The sequence below is a fragment of the Schistocerca piceifrons genome, unplaced genomic scaffold (genome assembly GCF_021461385.2).
Source record: "Schistocerca piceifrons isolate TAMUIC-IGC-003096 unplaced genomic scaffold, iqSchPice1.1 HiC_scaffold_901, whole genome shotgun sequence".
Taxonomy (NCBI): Eukaryota; Metazoa; Arthropoda; class Insecta; order Orthoptera; family Acrididae; genus Schistocerca; species Schistocerca piceifrons.
In genome coordinates, this window is record NW_025729170.1 from 160,445 (window position 1) to 179,530 (window position 19,086).

At 43.3% G+C, this 19,086-nt stretch overlaps 1 protein-coding gene across 1 annotated transcript in view; it reads right to left on the minus strand.

The window, feature by feature from the left end:
- Positions 1-1,787, minus strand: part of LOC124771264 (heat shock 70 kDa protein 14-like) — a gene marked incomplete at its 3' end in the record, with an annotated part of 156,569 nt that extends 154,782 nt beyond the window's left edge. The window contains exons 1-3 of the mRNA XM_047249295.1: positions 1,637-1,787; positions 1,395-1,475; positions 1,015-1,249 (exon numbers count right to left, since the gene is read on the minus strand). Coding sequence (XP_047105251.1) covers positions 1,015-1,249; positions 1,395-1,475; positions 1,637-1,696 — 376 coding nt within the window. The remainder of the gene's footprint in view (positions 1-1,014; positions 1,250-1,394; positions 1,476-1,636) is intronic.
- Positions 1,788-19,086: the final 17,299 nt, after the last annotated feature.

The window sequence follows — 19,086 nt, forward strand, 5'->3', positions numbered from 1 at the left end:
ATATTTTTGTATCTGTACATATAAGTACATATTTAAAGTTATTACTGTGTCTCATTACTGCTTACACCATTTCTTATGTTTCATTTAACTTGTCTTTTTAAGTTGCAGTGACAGAATATGAATGTATCACCTCATTTGTGCACCCACATTGTCCCTTAATTCCTTACACAGGAAAGACACTTAACAGAGAAATACAACATACCCACTGAGAAAAATGATTCATAACTGTTTTCAGCTCTAAATTGTTTATAGTTCTGACCTACAGGTCAATTTTTCAAGGAATACACGTTTTTATTATTAATGCCCTGTATTCTTTGCAGATAAGATTGCTGACAGATATATAAACATTTCAGCAAAAAATCATATTGTGATTCAATTGTCTATGTACCCCACAGGACTTTGAAATTTGTCAAATTTGCCCTTTTTTGTGATGGAGTCATCTTTAAGTGAAGGTAAGAACTACTAATTTCAATGCCAAAAGCTTGTCATTGTTATTTATACTTAATGCTAGCACTAAAGAGTTATAGTGCGTACGATGAATAGTGCATTTTTTCCCCTCTGTGAAGTTATAATTTGTAAAAAATCACACATGTAAAGCACATCATGGAGAAAGAGCAATTCTCAACGTTATTCATAAAAAACATAGATGTATCCTACTTTTTATGCAATATATCAACTTAATGACTCACACAGTACATGACTAAAATACTTTATGTCTGTAGGTCACCTCATTACTGAATAGCAAGTGTCTGAGAATACGGAAACCGGTTCCTGACTAATGACTGGGTACCCACCCATGAATCTTCAAACCTGAATTTATCAAAAATGGTAAGAGTTAGAACAGTGCAATTTGGCAGTTTTACTACTGAGACATGTGGGCATCCATGTTCCAAATATGACTAAATTCTGAAATAGCCACATTTTCACCCCCTGTGATATTACATGGAATGAACCATACTAGCTACTCGTAGGAATATGAGATCGGGGCGATACGCATAAAACATTTCTACATACCAAACAGCTTTTTGTAAATGCACGTCATGGCTCCTTCTGGGGTATACACAGCAATCTTGTCTTCATCTCGGATTTCATATTTCAGGCCTCCTTCAGTCACTATTTTACATTTCACTGACTTGATATGATGCTCAAGTTCGTCGTCAGGAATACTGTCATTTAAGAGTTTCTTATTGCGAACGATTGTACATGTGGCATTTCTAACAAGAGCTGCCTTCGCTGGGAGTCCAACAGTCTGAAACACATTCGATCTCTTAAATTTTGATCACGAAGCGGAATTACGGAACAGTGGTAAACCAACTAAATTAAGAAGTAACAGGCAATTTGAGCTTAGAGGGCACTATTCAAATAAACTGCTGCTTAGTACAAAATTTCCTTACCTCTTCACCGTCTACAAACGCGACTATTGCAGGCATTATTCTGTTGCCACTGTCGTCGGCTATAATATCAACTTTCCCATCCTGAGAAACAAAACGTAAAATAATGTCAAAGTTACATTGATATGATCTTATTAGAACGTTTCTCACGAATACATTCGGGCTAGAAGAATAATCGTTCATGACTTCACTTCTGGCACATTAGAAGTTCTCAGTGAACAACAAATATGAAAAACATTACCAACCTTACAATACGCCAAGCAGGCTGAAGAATTACCCACATGAATGCCAAAAACACCAGCCATTTTGTTAGTCTTCGACGACAACAAACCGCACACGATGCGCGAACAACACACTACTGCCGCCAAAACTCAAATATTAACGCGTCTTTGTTTTCCTCTGCATAGCGTTCAAAGAAGTATTCTGCTGTCAAAGACGTAATCAAGGATGTTAGAAGGGGAGATATGTCAGTCATAAAAATAAGAAATACGAAAATATTCAGTAATTAGTACGAATTTCATTTTTCCAGATGCCACTAGCGAAATAGCGCATTATTAAAGAAATAAAAATATCAATACTGAATTGTTAATTGAAAACATTTTCATAAAAAACCAAAATGAAATTGTTATCCATATTATCTTTCGCGTTTCATGGTGTTTTTTCTGTGTAGCTTAAAAATCTGATATTTGTTAATTGCAATGAGCGCAATTTTCCATCAACTCGTTTAGTATAATTAATTGTGTAAAGGAACGTCTGTCGGTAATAACGCGGATAAGTCAAGGCTGTGCATAAATAAGCCAAAATCGTTTTGCCTATTTATTTGTTATCATCTCACCAAAATTAAAGAACAGAAGAGTGGGATCATGTAGAAATGTGTAATGAAATAAGTCCGATATTTCCATGTATGACAGACTTAATTAGTATTTGCATTTGTAATGGGTGAATTTTTCCCTGTGAACTGTTGTGATACCTGCCTATTACGAACGCGAGATCATTTTACTTTGCGTTCGTCTTTAGTATCCGAAAGATTTCCAGCTCCTGCTGGGTGATAAATTAGTGTTGTAGAAGCTGTTTAAAGTCGTAGCAAACACCGCAGTACCTTGATCTCTGTTGTTAAACACTACTTGTATGCAATTTCGTCAGTGTCATTCCAACCCATCTTATCGTGCTTTAATAATTGAGACATGGATGTAAGAACATACTAGCAGTGCGGGACTGCATGAAACAAATACTGCACTGTATGACCATAACGAATGTTCCTGATGCGTTGCTACATTCTCTTTCCACCTTTAAAACTCTGCAGCAAAAGTTAAAAGTGTGTGAATCACATACACAGAAAGCTTATGTGGCACTGGCAACAATAAAATAATTTGGCTTCTACAGAACTTCAGCCTAAATTTGTATTGTCTCATGCATACGTATCTTTCACCTAGACAATGGTACCATATTCTTTAAGGTCTTCCTTTTTTTTTCTAGTTGTGTTACAAAAAATGCCGCAACACTCCGGTCACAATTTTCAGTTTTTACGTTTTCTCGCAAGGAGTCAATTTCTTCCTAGGCTATTCGCTTAAATAATTCACTGAAAATACATCACAACCCACGTTATCGCACTAACTACAGAAACTCAAAACTACTTTAGCACGATGACAACCCAAACTCAAATGAACACAATGTTACCCGTTAAACTCAGCACGTCTATTTTTACCAGCAGAGGGCACCAGCAAATATAACAACATGGCACCTAGAAACACAACCAACTCAAAAACTCCACATCGTCGTGACGTCACACACCACAATACCATTACGTCACGGGTCAAAGCAGACGGGTGGAATCGGACGCTTCCGTTGATCCAGCCAGAAGGCATAAACAAAACAAAAAAAAAAAACTTCTTTAGGTTGGCCATTGCCACTGCTTGTTCTGTCATTGCGCATTCTTCAAGAACGTAATTATGAAATTAATTTCACTGACAAAAGTGCCAATGATAATGTGTGAGGTGGTGATGGTTGGTACAATTTTAATTAAAATCTATAATACAAACGTAAATTTCCTATCCAATCCTTATAAAAGTATATTTATATATTCTGTGTGTGGTATATTTTGAGTTATTTAGTTTCAATGTCAAGTAGTAAGGGGTACCCTTTACTACTTGAAAATAGTACAGTTACTAAGCGCACCTCCTTCCGCATGGAAAGAAACCTGATAGTTTCATTATATTGCACTGATAAATGAAAATGGAAGTGGCACATATACACACTTTCATGTTATTCTATGGAAGTCTCTAGGAGACAACACATTTAAGTTAAGAAAGGTTCCTCTACACCCAGGGTCACCTTGACTGCTGGCTGGTGACAGTCTGGGATAGGAAGGGAAAAGATTAATTGGAGGATGTGAAGTCATACTGCATATTAATGCAAGGGCCTACTAAATTAATTTTCTGGTGATAAATCCATTGCTCTATATAGATTAGAATCACAAGTCTAGTAAATTTTGGTTTCAGTTTGCAGGCCTGTAATTTCCACAGGGTTCTCATATACATCTACATCTACATCCATACTCCGCAAGCCATCTGACAGTGTATGGCAGAGATCGGTAGCTGTTCATCTCTTACCGAGATGATTGAACATAGAAAATGTGGCAGAAATCAGAGATGTTTAACTTGAAAGGATTGCTTTGTGGTGTTTACATAGAATGATCCACTAATGTCCTTTTTCATTACATTCCTCACAGAATCAAGCAAATACTTCCCGCCTTCCTCCCCTCATCTGATCTAATCCTCTGGAAACTGATTTACTTGAATGTCAAACATTGCTCACATTGAAGCTACCACTTTGGAAACAGCTGCTGACATTTCAGGTAATGTAATGTAATGTATTAAGTGCTCTAGGTTGCTGTATGTGTACCCATCCATGCAAAAGTAGATACATCCAAAAATAATTTAGTCTTCCTCTGATAACTAAATTATAACTGGGAATTCACACACAATGTTCTACAGAGAACTTTAAAGTGTGGCTAACAAGCTATATCTTTGGCCTGGTTTATATATATTTTTTCCAAGTTCTTATTTTTGTATGTGCTGGCAGTTTATTGTGACCCCTGTAATTTGTATATGGTTAGGAAATCCGTGTATTTACGCATCGTAATGTGCTGTGATTGTATATCTCACATTGTACCTGAATTTTATTGTAAATGACTAATACATTTTTTAAATGCATGACATGGAGCTATCTATCTTTCATTGCACTACAAGTTTCAGCATTATTTATTCACCAGTTAAATGTCATAGGAATAAGAACAATCTACATGAAGATTACCTACCAGCTGTCCACCTGGATGAATGGCCACTACCAAACTATAGCCAAGAGGAAAGTAGACCACCCTGTGGCACAACATGCAGCTGAACACAACATGCCTGATTTCAATGGCTGCTTTACCAACCAAGCCATCCACCACCAGCTTTTCTCAACTGCACAGATTGGAGTTACCCTTACAACACATTCTGTGATCCTGTAATTATCCCGGACTCAACCTATGGTAACATACTGTCCCCACACCCTCCACCCAACATTTCCCACCCTCTCTGTCCTATTACCTCCTCCCCATTCTCATCGCCTACACTCTTTCTTTGTCATCCTCTGCTAATGCACCTGCCCATCTTTCTCTGCTCCTCTCCTTTTTCATTCCATTTTCCCCAATTCCCTGCTCCACAACCTCCTGACGCTGTGCCTGATAGCGTTCTAGTACCTGCACACCTCGCAAGATGACACTCCTTTCTTCCCTAACCTATACACTGCTAGCACTTCCCCTTCCCTCACCTCATTCAAATTACTGCTTCTATCTTACAGTATAGTTGCACTCCAGCCTGTGCTGCCAGAGTTGGCAGTCAGGAAACGATGGAGAGGCTTCGGTCCTGCCGTAGCCCTAACAGTTCACAACCCCACAACAGACCACAGCAGACCACCCACCCCACTGCCGACCCACACCAAACCCAGGTTTATTGTGCAGTTCAGCCCCCATTTGACCCCCCCCCCCCCCCCCCCCCCCCCGGGGAACATCTCATACCAGACAAGTGTAAACCCCAAATGTTTGCGTGGTAGAGTAATTATGGTTTACGTGTACATGGAGACAGAATTTGACATAGTGTGACTGAGGTGGAATAAGGGGAACCAGCCCTCAATCGCTGAGGCTTCCCACTCGGGAAACAGCGCATTAGACTGCACGGATATCTGCGTGAAGTGTGCTTGCTTGTAGTAATGAATGGTGTGTGTTACTCTTTTTCCAATTGACTGTGGCCGAAGGCTTATGTGCAAGTGTCTTTTAATTGGGCCTATCTGCAACTTAGCAGGTTATCTGTATGGCAAGTAGTAATCTATCTTTTCTGCTCTGTTAAAAGTACCAAATACATAATGTAAAAACGAAAAGATGGAAAAGGTTTCACACAAAGATGAAAGTTCCAGGTATTGAAAATGAGATCTTTTTATCAAAACAAAGTTATTTATCAAAATGCAAGTATAGCTACAGGTCTCTGATTGTTAACAAAAATTCAGTCTTTGAAGCAATCAAACTATGTGTGTATCTGAAGTACAAAACATAAAAGGTGCTACTCAAGTAATTTCATTCTTCTATAATATTGTTAAAAAAATACAGATTATTGGCACTACTGATATATCTAATAGATTAATGTGCACATCACAACAAGCAAAGTTTGATTACTGCACCATGCTTTAAAGAGAACAAAATGTGTGTGCATTATTTATCAAAATATTTAAAGATCTGTTGTATAAATTACGAAACACATGTAACATTACTGTTGACCTAACTTTCAGCTTATAAGTGCACTTGCCAATGACTGAAAAATGCTGTCACTCTGTTCAAACTACATGACACCTCAATGAAACAACATTGATACACCTTCATACAGGTTGGAAATGAGGGTTGATATGCTTTGAACTATCCATTTTCAGCTATTTTAGAAAGTCACCCAGGCATTATAGTGCATCCATGCTAAGTTATTAACTTTATCTTGTATTACAAAATGTTCTTGATCTTCTGCTGACATTGCTAACTTATGCTATTACATAGTGGAGACTACAAGAATCTTTGATGAAATAACATGCTGAACAGTGGACTGCGACTGCCACAACCTTAATTATGGGGACTGCCATGGTTGATACTACTGAGCGTAATGATGGTCATTTGATATGGTGACTACCATTACCCTGAATGTATGATGGGTACTGTTAGGGTATGAGGCTACTTGACACTTTGCCCCTATACAGGGTGTTACAAAAAGGTACAGTCAAACTTTCAGGAAACATTCCTCACACACAAATAAAGAAAAGATTTTATGTGGACTTGTGTCCGGAAACGCTTAATTTCCATGTTAGATCTCATTTTAGTTTCTTCCACCTACACTCAATGGAGCAAGTTATCATGATTTCATACGGGATACTCTACCTGTGCTGCTAGAACATGCGCCTTTACAAGTACGACACAACATGTGGTTCATGCATGATGGAGCTCCTGCACATTTCAGATGAAGTATAAGACCGCTTCTCAGCAACAGATTCGGTGACCGATGGATTGGTAGAGGCTGACCAATTACATGGCCTCCATGCTGTCCTGACCTCAACCCTCTTGACATTCATTTATGGGGGCATTTGAAAGCTCTTGTCTACACAACCCCGGTACCAAATGTAGAGACTCTTAGTGCTCGTATTGTGGACGGCTGTGATACAATACACCATTCTCCAGGGATGCATTGGTGCATCAGGGATTCCATGCGACGGAGGGTGGATGCATGTATCCATGCTAACGGAGGACATTTTGAAGATTTCCTGTAACAAAGTGTTTGAAGTCACCCTGGTACATTCTGTTGCTGTGTGTTTCCATTCCATGATTAATGTGATTTGAAGAGAAGTAATAAAATGAGCTCTAACATGGAAAGTAAGCGTTTCCGGACACATGTCCACATAACATATTTTCTTTCTTTGTGTGTGAGGAATGTTTCCTGATAGTTTGGCCTTATCTTTTTGTAATACCCTGTATGTCACCATGATACAGCAAAATTGTAACCAATTCTCCCATTTTACATACAGTTATAGATAAAAAACGAGCTCCTGGCCAGGCCGTGAATGCCAAAGGGCTATCCACTGGCCACCGTGTCATCCTCTGCATTGCAGTGTCAAGCAGATGTGTTATTGAGGGACATGTGATCAGCACACTGCTATCTTGGCCTTTTGGCACATTTTCTGGACAGTGGAGCCACTACTAGTCAGTCAAGTAGCTCCTCAGTTGCAATCACAAGGCTGAGTACATCCCATACCAGTCCTCCACCAAGGAAAAATCCTTGGCAGTATGGAGGACTTGAACCCAGGTCCTCCGTGTGCCAACCATTTATGCTGACCAGTCACTTATGTAGGCAGACAGTTATAGATTAGGCAAAAAATGTAATTGTACAAATTGCCCCATACATTGTCAATGGTACACGAAATTATAACAAATTGCCCCAATACACCTCGTGTTTCACAAAACTAACAAATTGTATCGTACGTCATCATTGTGACATGAAATTGTAACAAATTGCACCATATGTTGCTAACTAAGAATATGTATAAATGACATCAGCATAAATGACAATGTATGAAACAATTTCTTAGCAGTTTGTGTAACAATGACAATGAAAAGGGCTGTCTACTACAGTTTTGTGCAAGAATGTTGATGTATGTGGCTATTTTTGATAATTTTGTGTAAGAGTTGTGATATCTTGCACTTTCGTGCAACAACGTAGATGTATGGGGCAATTTGTTACAATTTTGTAAAGTAGTGCTGATGAATGGACCCATTTTTTTGAATTTTGTTTCGTGTTTGGGATACTATTTAAGATCCAGATCCAATAGCTGATACTCACTGTTGGGTTATAGCCACATGTGTCAACTTCTGCTGTTAGAATACTATTTGAGACCCAGTAGCTGACACTCACTGTCAGGTTATGCCACATACACTACAAGCTTTTGGTATTAGAATACAGTTTTGAGATCCAGTAGCTGAGACCAACTGACAGGGCATTATTTTTTTAATTGTTGAGTAAAATCGTACATTAAAAGTAATGGTAGTTGTACTGATCAGGATAATAGCAATCATCATGTAAACTTACTATCATGACACCAGTAGTATCCAACATGCGTTTCAGCTCATGGTAGACACCTTAATTGGGATAATGGCAGCCGCCAGTGTTAAGAATACTATTTGGGATTCAGTAGCTGACACCCACTCTCTGGTTATATCACATACACACACTGTCACCACAGATTTGGGGTATGGTGGAATTTGTTACAATTTTATATAACATGGTGATGTATTGTGGCAATCAGTTACAAATGTGCTGTAACATAACGATGCATAGGGCAATTTGTTACCATTTTGCTGTAACAGGCCTGTGTATGGGGTAGATTTGGAAATTTGTGTCAAGTTCTATGGGACTAAACTGCAAAGGTCATCGGTCCCTTGCCTTGTCGTTGTTGTGGTCTTCAGTCCTGAGACTGGTTTGATGCAGCTCTCCATGCTACTCTATCCTGTGCAAGCTTCTTCACCTCCTGATACGTACTGCAGCCTACACCCTTCTGAATCTGCTTAGTGTATTCATCTCTTGGTCTCCCTCTACGATTTTTACCCTCCACACTGCCCTCCTGTACTAAATTGGTGATCCCTTGATGTCTCAGAACATGTCCTGCCAACCGATCCCTTCTTCTTGTCATGTTGTGCCACAAGCTCCTCTTCTCCCCAATTCTATTCAATACCTCCTCATTAGATATGTGATCTACCCATCTAATCTTCAGCATTCTTCTGTAGCACCACATTTCGAAAGCTTCTATTCTCTTCTTGTCTGAACTAGTTATCATCCATGTTTCACTTCCTTACATGGCTACACTCCATACAAATACTTTCAGAAACGACTTCCCGACACTTGAATCTATACTCGATGTTAACAAATTTCTCGTCTATAGAAACACTTTCCTTCCCATTGCCAGTCTACATTTCATACCCTCTCTACTTCGACCATCATCAGTTATTTTGCTCCCCAAATAGCAAAACTCCTATACTACTTCAAGCGTCTCATTTCCTAATCTAATACCCTCAGCATCACCCGACTTAATTCGACTACATTCCATTATCCTCGTTTTGCTTTTGTTGATGTTCATCTTATATCCTCCTTTCAAGACACCGTCCATTCCGTTCAACTGCTCTTCCAAGTTCTTTGCTGTCTCTGACAGAATTAAAATGTCATCGGTGAACCTCAAAGTTTTTATTTCTTCTCCATGGAATTTAATTCCTACTCCAAACTTTTCTTTTGTTTCCTTTACTGCTTGCTCAATATACAGACTGAATAACATCAAAGAGAGGCTACAACCCTGTCTCACTCCCTTCCCAACCACTGCTTCCCTTTCATGTCCCTCAGCTCTTATAACTGCCATCTGGTTTCTGTACAAATTGTACATAGCCTTTCGCTCCCTGTATTTTACCCCTGCCACCTTCAGAATTTGAAAGAGATTATTCCGGTCAACATTGTCAAAAGCTTTCTCCAAGTCTACAAATGCTACAAATGTAGGTTTGCCTTTCCTTAATCTTTCTTCTAAGATAAGTCATAGGGTCAGTATTGCCTCACGTCTTCCCATATTTCTACGAAATCCAAACTGATCTTCCCCGAGGTCAGCTTCTACCAGTTTTTCCATTCGTCTGTACAGAATTCGCGTTAGTATTTTGCATCCGTGACTTATTAAACTGACAGTTCGGTAATTTTCACATCTGTCAATGTGTGCTTTCTTTGGGATTGGAATTATTATATTCTTCTTGAAGTCTGAGGGTATTTCGCCTGTCTCATACATTTTGCTCAGCAGATGGTAGAGTTTTGTCAGGACTGGCTCTCCCAAGGCTGTCAGTAGTTCTAATGGAATGTTGTCTACTCCCGGGGCCTTGTGTCGACTTAGGTCTTTCAGAGCTCTATCAAATTCTTCACGCAGTATCATATCTCCCATTTCATCTTCATCTACATCCTCTTCCATTTCCATAATTTTTTTTTTGTTTTTTTTTTGTTTTTTTTTTTTGTTTGGGGTTTAAGGGCGCTCAACTACTGAGGTCATTAGCGCCCAGTCACAAGTGTTAGAGCACATAGAATCTAGTAAAACTCAAGGGGGGGGGGGGGACCCCAGAAAGTTCTTACAAAGATGCAGATAAAATAAGTGAAGGAGTTAGATGAATTTGGACAAGCCAGTCAAAGCAATGAAACGAAGAACACGAGCAGCTGCTAGAGCGTCATCAGCTAAAATATCCTGTAAAGTAGATGGAAGAGACAGGACAACACGAGACTGACTAAAACGGGGACACGACAATAAAACATGACGCACTGTTAATGCATGACCACAAGGGCACTGCAGGGCTGGGTCACTGGAGAGTAGGTAGGCTAAACCAGCAATGCCCAATCTGCAACCTGGTCAGAAGGACCTCTTCTCGCCGAGATGGTCAGGAGGAGGTTGTCCAAGCAGTTGGGATCGGTTTTACTGCCCGGAGCTTGTTTCCTTGAAGTGATGACCAAGTATCCCACCACAAAGACACAAGCCTCTTACAAACAACCCCACTAATGTCAGATGACGGGACACAATGGGAGGCTGGCCGAGGCAGGAGGACTGCAGCCTCATTCCCAGGCACTCCTACATGGCCGGGAACCCACAGAAAGCTGACAGGAGAGCCATCAGCAGCAGAAGAATGGAGGGACTGCTGGATCCGTTGCACCAAGGGATGGACCGGATATGGAGCTCCAAGGCTCTGAAGAGCACTGAGTGAATCAGAGCAGAGTACATACGATGAATGGCGGTGGCGGCGGGCATACTGAATGGCCTGATGGATAGCAAAAAGCTCGGCCGTAAACCTGGAACACTGGTCGAGGAGCCGGTATTTAAAGGTGCCGGCCCCGACGACAAAGGCACAGCCGACACCATCGTCAGTTTTGGAGCCATCAGTGTAAATAAAGGTGCGACTGGTAAGTCGCACACGAAGTTCGACAAACCGTGAGCAATACACTACAGCCAGAGTACCCTCCTTCGGGAGCGAGCTGAGGTCGAGATAAATATGAACCGGAGCCTGGAGCCACGGTGGTGTCGGGCTCTCACCCTCTCTGAAGATGGTAGGGAGGGCAAAATCCAATTGTCGAAGTAGGCGACGAAAGCGGACTCCAGGGGGCAGCAGGGCAGACACATACAATCCATACTGACGGTCGAGAGAATCGGCGAAGAAGGACTGATAAGAGGGGTGGTCGGGCATTGACAACAGCTGGCAGGCATACCGACAAAGCAGTACGTCGCGCCGGTAGGTCAATGGTAATTCGGCAGCTTCAGCATAAAGACTCTCGATGGGACTAGTGTAGAATGCTCCGGTCGCAAGACGTAACCCCCAATGGTGGATGGAGTTGAGACGGCGTAAGAGGGATGGCCGAGCAGACGAGTAGACGAGGCTCCCATAATCCAGCTTTGATCGGACTATGGACCAATACAACCGAAGCAGGACAGTGCAATCCACTCCCCAAGATGAACCAATAAGAACTCTAAGGACATTAAGGGAACGTGTACAAAGGGCAGCCAAATAAAAGATATGCAGAGACCAACAAAGTTTCCTGTCCAGTGTGAGCCCTAGAAACTTAGTTGTGTCCACGAATGGCAGAACAACGGGACCGAGATGTAAGGATGGCGGAAGGAACGCTTTATATCGCCAAAAGTTGATGCAAACCGTCTTCTCTTCAGAGAACTGGAAGCCATTTGCCACACTCCATGAGTATAGGCTGTCTAGACAACGCTGAAGGCAGCGCTCCAGGAGGCATGTTCTCTGGGCACTGCAGTAGATCGCGAAGTCATCGACAAAAAGAGAGCCTGAGACATTAGGTGGAATGCAATCCATAATTGGATTGATCGCTATGGCAAAAAGGGCTACGCTCAAGATGGAGCCCTGAGGCACTCTGTTCTCCTGGAGGAAGACGTCGGACAATACGGAACCCACACGTACCCTAAAACTTTGATCTGTTAAAAAGGAATCAATAAAAAGAGGCAGGCGACCGCGTAGACCCCACCTGTGCGTAGTGCGGAGGATACCTCCCCTCCAACAGGTATCATAAGCCTTCTCCAAATCGAAGAACACGGCTACCGTTTGGCGCTTTCGAAAAAAGTTGTTCATGATGAATGTCGACAAGGTCACAAGGTGGTCAACAGCGGAGCGGCAGCGATGAAAGCCGCATTCAACATTGGTAAGTAGCCATCGAGATTCAAGAAACCAAACTAACCGAGCGTTAACCATGGGCTCCATCACCTTACAGACACAGCTTGTAAGAGAAATGGGGCGGTAACTAGAAGGAAGGTGTCTATCCTTCCCAGGTTTGGGTATAGGAACAACGACAGCGTCACGCCAATGCATGGGGACTTGACCTTTGGTCCAGACGCGATTGTAGGTACGAAGAAGGAAGCTTTTGCCTGCCGGAGAAAGGTGGGCCAGCATCTGAACGTGAATGGCATCTGGCCCCAGAGCAGAGGACCGGGACAGTGCAAGTGCACGTTCGAGTTCCCGCATAGTAAAGGGGGCATTATAATTTTCCAGATTCAGCGAGTGGAAGGAAGGTCGCCGAGCCTCTTCTGCCTCTTTCCTGGGAAGGAAGGCAGGGTGGTAATGGGCGGAGCTTGAAACCTCCGCGAAAAAGCGGCCGAAGGCGTTGGAGACATCCACAGAATCAACAAGGACCTCATTACCTGAAGTCAGGCCAGGTACCGAGGAGTGGGCCTTAATGCCCGACAGCCGGCGCAGGCCACCCCAGACGACAGAAGAGGGAGTAAAACTGTTAAAGGAGCTGGTGAAAGAGGCCCAAAAAGCTTTTTTGCTGTCTTTGATGACTCTACGGCATTGCGCTCGGAGTCGTTTGTATCCAATACAATTCGCCAACGTAGGATGGCGGCGAAAGGTGCGTAAAGCACGTCGTCGAGCACGGATAGCGTCTCTACAAGCCTCATTCCACCAGGGGACGGGAACGCGATGTGAAGAAGAGGTAGTACGAGGAATGGAACGTTCGACAGCATGGATGATAACAGCCATGAGGTATTCGACCTGACTGTCACGACTGAGAAGTTCGTGGTCCGGAAAGGTCGCCAGGGAGGAGTAAAGTCCCCAGTCTGCTTTCGGTGTGTTCCAGCTCGAAGGACGTGGGGATGGGGTGTGGTACAGGAGACGAACGACACAGGGGAAGTGGTCGCTCGAATAGGTGTCAGAAAGGACATACCACTCGAACCGACGGGCAAGAGTGGTAAAACAAATCGAGAGGTCCAAGTGGGAGTAGGTATGAGTAGAGTCCGAGAGGAAAGTCGGGGCGCCAGTATTGAAGCAGACAAGATTGAGATGGTTGAAGACATCCGCCAAGAGGGAGCCTCTCTGACAGGATGCAGGAGAGCCCCAAAGGGGATGATGGGCATTGAAGTCGCCAAACAATAAAAACGGCGGAGGAAGCTGAACAATCAGGTGCATCATGTCAGCCCGACTAACTGCGGATGACGATGGAGTGTAGACAGTACAAACGGAAAAAGTAAAGGCAGAAAGAGTAATACGGACAGCTATTGCTTGGAGTGGGGTGGTCAATGGGATGGGATGGTAATAAACATCGTCCCGAACGAGCAACATGACCCCACCATGAGCTGGAATACCGTCCACAGGGGTGAGGTCAGACCGCTCCCAGGTATAGTGGGGAAAAGCAATACGGTCAGTTGGGCACAACTTGGTTTCCTGGAGACCAAGGACGAGCGGACAGTGCAGGCAGAGGAGCAGTTGTAATTCCTCCCGATTAGATCGAATACCTCTTATGTTCCAATGTAACAAAGCCATCGCTAGTCAGAAAAAAGGGGGAACAAAACGGGTGAAGAGCTGGTCACCTCGATGGCCACAGAGGGCCAGGTTTCGAGGGAACAACGCTACAACCGGCGGGAGGCGGATCCTGTTCCATCGAGTCATCGCCAGCTGTGGCCACTTTCCCGGGTTGCGTAGGAGGGGCAGCATCATTCGCCGACATGAGGTCAGCTAAGCGCCTGGCAGCAGAGCGTCCCGGCGAAACTGAGGACGGCCGGGAGCAGGATAGGGGTGAGGATACTGTGAAAGGAGTGGACGCGACTGAGGCAAACGAAGTTGTCAACGTCATGGGATGGAGGCAGTCATACTTCTTCCTGGCCTCAGAATAAGAGAGGCGATCCAAAGTTTTTAATTCCTGAATCTTCTTCTCGATCTGATACGCAGGGCAGTCTAAAGATCTAGGCGAGTGGTTGCCAGGACAATTGACGCACCAAGGTGTTGGGGTGCATGTATGTTCCTCACGAAGAGGACGTCCACAATCGCCACAAAGGGGCTCAGCCCCACACCGTGACGACATGTGACCAAAGCGCAAACACCGAAAACAGCGCATAGGAGGCAGGACGTAAGGTCGCACGTCGCACCGGTAGCACATCACTTTTACCTTCTCCGGGAGAACATCCCCCTTGAAGGCGAGGATAAAGGCCCCGGTGTCGATGCGACGGTCTTTGGGGCCGCGCTGGACTCGCCGGAAGAAATGCACGCCTCGGCGCTCCAGGTTGGCCCTGAGCTCCTCATCAGATTGCAGCAGGAGGTCCCGATGAAAAATAACCCCCTGCGTCCTATTCAGTGCCAGATGCGGGACAATGGACACTGGGATGTCCCCTAGTCGGTCGCACGCCTGGAGCGCCGCCGACTGAGTGGCGGAGGTGGTCTTAATAAGAACGGACCCCGAACGCATTTTACTGAGAGCCTCGATTTCCCCGAAGATGTTCTCGATGTGCTGGACAAAGAACATGGGCTTGGAGGTGGCGAACGTCCCCCCATCGGTCCGAGAACAGACTAAATAGCAGGGGAAGTACTTCCCCCCAAGCTGGCAGGCCTGTCCTTCCTCCCAGGGAGTGGCCTAGGGGGAAAGGGCAGGAGAACCAGAACCAGAGACAGTACCTTTCTTTTTAAAAGACTCAGCCGCAGAGCGACCTGATACATGTTGTCGTTTCATCTGCGAAACGTCCACCCCGATACCACCCACTCTGACCCGGGGCTCTCCCCACGGGCGCCAGCCAGCCTCAGCAAGGGCCACCTGGCAGGATGACCGTTGCCGGGAGTCCTGATGCCCCAAGGGAACGGGCATCTACTCCTTGGCTGACGTGGGGAGGGTGCAGCTCAGTTATCGGCAGTACGATCCCTGTGTCGTCAGGGGGCTACAACCTAGAGGGTACATGACGACCCCACCACAACGGGCTGGCTACCGTGCTGGATTTCGGGTGCCATGGAAAGTCCATCATGATCGTAGGTGCAGATGGGGACGCACTATGGGCGTAACTTATGCAACCCATCAGGCGTTTAGGCCCAATTTGAGGAATAGTGGGTGTGGTTGCTACGCCGTTACAATGCTGAGTGCCAAGGTCTTAGTGCACTGAGGACCAGTGAGACACCATGTAAGGTGTCCTTCCCCAAAAGGCTCGTACTTCCGTAGAATTTTGAAAAATGGATGTCAAACCCCAAGGGGGACCATTGCATGAAAGGCCGAAACGGTTGAAACTCCTTCTAGTCGCCTCTTACGACAGGCAGGAATACCTCGGGCCTATTCTTACCCCGGACCCGCAGGGGGATTTCCATAATATTGTCCTCAAGTACATCGCCCTTGTATAGACCCTCTATATACTCCTTCCACCTTTCTGCTTTCCCTTCTTTGCTTAGAACTGGGTTTCCATCTGAGCCCTTGATATTCATACAAGTGGTTCTCTTTTCTCCAAAGGTCTCTTTAATTTTCCTGTAGGCAGTATCAATCTTACCCCTAGTGAGGTAAGCCTCTACATCCTTACATTTGTCATCTAGCCATGCCTGCTTAGCCATTTTGCACTTCCTGTCGATCTCATTTTTGAGTCGTTTGTATTCCTTTTTTCCTGGTTCATTTACTGCATTTTTATATTTTCTCCTTTCATCAATTAAATTCAGTATTTCTTCTGTCACCCAAGGATTTCTACTAGCCCTCGTCTTTTTACCGACTTGATCCTCTGCTGCCTTCACCACTTCATCCCTCAAAGCTATCCATTCTTTGTCTACTGTATTTCTTTCCCCCATTCTTGTCAATTGTTCCTTTGTGCTCTTCCTGAAACACTCTACAACGTCTGGTTCTTTCAGTTTATCCAGATCCCATCTCCTCAAATTCCCACCTTTTTGCAGTTTCATCAGTTTTAATCTACAGTTCATAACCAATAGATTGTGGTCAGAGTCCACATCTGCCCCTGGAAATGTCTTACAATTTAAAACCTGTTGCCTAAATCTCTGTCTTACCATTATATAATCTATCTGATATCTTCTAGTATCTCCAGGGTTCTTCCATGTATACATCCTTCTTTCATGATTCTTGAACCAAGTGTTAGCTATGATTAAGTTATGCTCTGTGCAAAATTCTACCAGGCGGCTTCCTCTCATTTCTTAGCCCCAATCCATATTCACCTACTATGTTTCCTTCTCTCCCTTTTCCTACTCTCGAATTCCAATCACCCATGACTATTAGATTTTCATCTTCCTTCACTACCTGAATAATTTCTTTTATCTCATCATACATTTCATCAATTTCTTCGTCATCTGCAGAGCTAGTTGGCATATAAACTTGTACTACTGTTTTAGGTGTGGGCTTCGTGTCTATCTTGGCCACAATAACGCGTTCACTATGCTGTTTGTAGTAGCTTACCCGAACTCCTATTTTTTTATTCATTATTAAACCTACTCCTGCATTACCCATATTTGATTTTGTATTTATAACCCTGTATTCACCTGACCAAAAATCTTGTTCCTCCTGCCACCGAACTTGACTAATTCCCACTATATCTAACTTTAACCTATCCATTTCCCTTTTTAAATTTTCTAATCTACCTGCCTGATTAAGGGATCTGACATTCGACACTCCGATCCGTAGAACGCCAGTTTTCTTTCTCCTGATAACGACGTCCTCCTGAGTAGTCCCCGCCCGGAGATCCGAATGGGGGACTATTTTACCGCCGGAATATTTTACCCAAGAGGACGCCATCATCATTTAATCATACAGTAGAGCTGCATGCCCTCGGGAAAAATTACGGCCGTAGTTTCCCCTTGCTTTCAGCCATTCGCAGTACCAGCACAGCAAGGCCGTTTTGGTTAATGTTACAAGGCCAGATCAGTCAATCATCCAGACTGCCGCCCCTGCAACTACTGAAAAGGCTGTTGCCCTCTTCAGGAACCATACGTTTGTCTGGCCTCTCAACAGGTACCCTTCCGTTGCGGTTGCACCTACAGTACGGCTATCTGTGTCGCTGAGGCACACAAGCTTCCCCACCAACGGCAAGGTCTATGGTTCATGTGGGGAGTCCCTAGCCTTACACACTACTTACTCTAACTTATGCTAAGGACAACACATGAACCCATGCCCGAGGGAGGACTCGAACCTGCAACGGAGGGAGCAGTGCAAACCATGGCAAGACGCCCTCGACTGCGCAGCAGTGTAGGGGGTCAATTTGTTACTATTTTACTGTAAAATGGCGATGTATGGGGCAAATTGTCATATACTCTCCATTGTGCAGTATCATAAGTTAGCATTATCAGCAGAAGATGCCAAACATTTTGTACTGCAAAATGAAGTTGATACACTAACTTGGAGTCACTATAATATTTGGGTGACTCAAAAGTTGTTGAAAGTGGGTAGTCAACAGCTTAACAACCCTCATTTTTTTACCTATATGAATGTCTGTTCAGTGTGCTAGTTCATCAAAGTGTCATGTATTTTCCACTGCGAGACAGCAGTTTTCAACAAGTACACACTTTAAGCTATAAGTTAGATCAGCAACAGTGACAGTGTGTTTTGTAATATTATGGAACAAACCCTAGTATTTTTGATAAATAATATAGACAATTTTTAATGTTTTTAAAGTGTGATACAACAATCGATTTAGTCTCATTGCCTAGCGCAGTTTTGCCTATAACTTATGTCAGTAGTCCAAATAAGTGAACCATGTGATATTTTAAAATGTTATAGAACAATTAAAGTATGACAGTACTGACATGTATGTTTGGTAAGTGAAACCTTTACATATTTTGATAAATAAAACAGACGATTTTATTTTGGTCCAAAGACTGAATTTTCGACCATGCTCAGTGACCTGCACTTATACTTGCATATTATGATATACAGTCCGTGTCTGTTATGTACAAAAAAATCTTTACATATTTTCATAAGTCATTTTATTTTGGTGCAATAATCGAATTTTTGGGGTATCGAAATTTCCGCTCTGTATGGAACCTTATCTAGTTTTCATCGTTATATTTGTGTTGCAGTTTAAGCTATATAATGCATTAAAGAGCTCATTAAACTGTGCCATTTTTGATACAGTATGGTATGTTCAAGGGTCAGAAAACGTAATGGTGGCTAAACATGCTACCAAAGATAGATCCCAGATCAAAAGTAATTGAAAAGCTAAAGTAATTGAAAAAGCTATAGTAGCCAGGTAATAACATTAATTATATTTTTCTTGGTGCATCATTTTCTTTTCTCCTAAACTGATGCTTGCTCAGTTTATACTTGCAACACAGCCTCAATTAGGTGTAGGATGAAGCGTCAACGGCTACTGC